The sequence below is a fragment of the Elephantulus edwardii genome, unplaced genomic scaffold (assembly GCF_000299155.1).
Source record: "Elephantulus edwardii isolate Elephantulus edwardi_28Jun2011 unplaced genomic scaffold, EleEdw1.0 scaffold00048, whole genome shotgun sequence".
In the NCBI taxonomy this organism is placed as follows: Eukaryota; Metazoa; Chordata; class Mammalia; order Macroscelidea; family Macroscelididae; genus Elephantulus; species Elephantulus edwardii.
Genome location: NW_006399798.1, coordinates 1324341 through 1326299, shown reverse-complemented (window position 1 = coordinate 1326299; position 1959 = coordinate 1324341). Strand labels below are relative to the sequence as shown.

At 58.7% G+C, this 1959-nt stretch overlaps 1 protein-coding gene across 1 annotated transcript in view; it reads right to left on the bottom strand.

Annotated features, from left to right (window-relative positions):
• Positions 1–1054: 1054 nt before the first annotated feature.
• ACTG1 (actin, gamma 1) overlaps positions 1055–1959 on the bottom strand; it is a 3043-nt gene continuing 2138 nt past the window's right edge. The window contains exons 2-4 of the mRNA XM_006886155.1: positions 1572–1959; positions 1298–1479; positions 1055–1205 (exon numbers count right to left, since the gene is read on the bottom strand). The exon at positions 1572–1959 is cut by the window's right edge and continues 3 nt beyond it. Of these exons, the coding sequence (XP_006886217.1) occupies positions 1062–1205; positions 1298–1479; positions 1572–1959 (714 nt within the window). The 3' untranslated portion in view covers positions 1055–1061. The remainder of the gene's footprint in view (positions 1206–1297; positions 1480–1571) is intronic.

The following is a 1959-nucleotide window of genomic DNA, read 5'->3' as shown; positions in this document are numbered from 1 at the left end:
GGATGTAGTGAAAGTTTGCAGCTCAGAGGTGGGCAGTGCCTCAACTTGGGAGCCTTTTTCTAGGAGCTCCCAGTGGCTCAGTGTAACGAACTGTGTTGCTGATCCAACAGCCCCTTTCCTTTGACTTCTACCAGGTCTGAGGGGGACTCAGCAGGAGTCACCAGAGAGGTGACTGCCCAAGGCTTGTGTTAAAGAGGAGACACTTCCAGGGGCTGCAGGTCTCAGCTTTGACCAAGGTCCTAGGCTCTCCCACCACCTACAGGGTCAAGCACCCACCACCCAGCGGACAAACTGAGGCCCTAGTCCAATCAGCCAGGATTCCCTCCTCTTGCAGTGAGTGACCCCATGCCCTCAACCCCTGGTCCACCACAGTAGCAGGGCGCCGTTCACTGCAGCACTTTATTCTTACACGAGGTGGTGTTGCTGGGGCCTAATGCTCGCACATGACAGTAGAAAAACCAAAATTTGTCATCTCTAGAGTTGAGAATTGTGTACAAAAACCTTACATAAATTAAGAGGATGAATACAATTTACAGGTTTCAATGCAAACCGTCTTCCAACTCAAGGCAAGTAACACCCACTGCGATCCGGCGGGAAACGGCTAAGAAAGGAAATGGTGTCCTAAGGCTCAGATTTTTCCAACCCCGTGAGGTGAGGCCAGCGGTCAAGACCACCGCTCCCAGCCTGCAGCCTCTGGGGGTCCTGGAGCCGTCAGCTCTGCCATCAATACCCTGCAGGCCACGAGGTCGGGGAGACGGGTGCTCACCCCAACGGCCTTCTCCACGCTGTGTCATCCCGCACCGCAGCCACGAGTGGCCGGGTCACACGAGCTAAGGGTTGAAATCAAAGATATGTACAGGGTATTAAACATAGACCGAGGGAACAGGCAACGTAATACAAGGTCAGATCAGCAACAAGGTCTAGCTCCGGTGCTGATTTCGAGATACAGGCTTCAAGGACAATTCTTTTCAAAGGCTTCTTCCAGTTTCAGAGGCTAGCATGAGGTGTGCGGGGCGGCCGCACTCGGAGCTCATGCAGGCGGGCACCTGCCGGCAGTCCGTTTAGAAGCATTTGCGGTGGACGATGGAGGGGCCCGACTCGTCGTACTCCTGTTTGCTGATCCACATCTGCTGGAAGGTGGACAGCGAGGCCAGGATGGAGCCGCCGATCCACACGGAGTACTTGCGTTCGGGGGGTGCAATGATCTGTGGAAAGGCAGGCAGGGGATGAGTGGGTGAGGGGGCGTGAGCTGTCGGAGGCCCCGCCCCCTCAGGTCGGGAGGAGGGGAGCCCCTCACCTTGATCTTCATGGTGCTGGGAGCCAGCGCCGTGATCTCCTTCTGCATCCTGTCGGCGATGCCTGGGTACATGGTAGTCCCGCCTGACAGCACGGTGTTGGCATAGAGGTCCTTCCTGATGTCTACGTCACACTTCATGATGGAGTTGAAGGTGGTCTCGTGGATGCCACACGACTCCATCCCTGGGTAAAGAAAGGTGCCCTCCTTAGTGGCCGCTGGCCCCCACCCCGGCCAGCGCACCCCCTCCCCGACGGCCAGCCGCCCCTGTACATACCCAGGAAGGACGGCTGGAAGAGCGCCTCTGGACACCGGAAGCGCTCGTTGCCGATGGTGATGACCTGGCCATCGGGGAGCTCGTAGCTCTTCTCCAGCGAGGAGGAGGAGGCGGCGGTGGCCATCTCCTGCTCGAAGTCCAGCGCCACGTAGCACAGCTTCTCCTTGATGTCACGCACGATCTCACGCTCGGCCGTGGTGGTGAAGCTGTAGCCTCGCTCGGTGAGGATCTTCATGAGGTAGTCGGTCAGGTCGCGGCCGGCCAGATCCAGACGCAGGATGGCGTGGGGCAGCGCGTAGCCCTCGTAGATGGGGACCGTGTGGGTGACGCCGTCGCCGGAGTCCATGACGATGCCCGTGGTGCGGCCAGAGGCGTACAGCGACAGCAC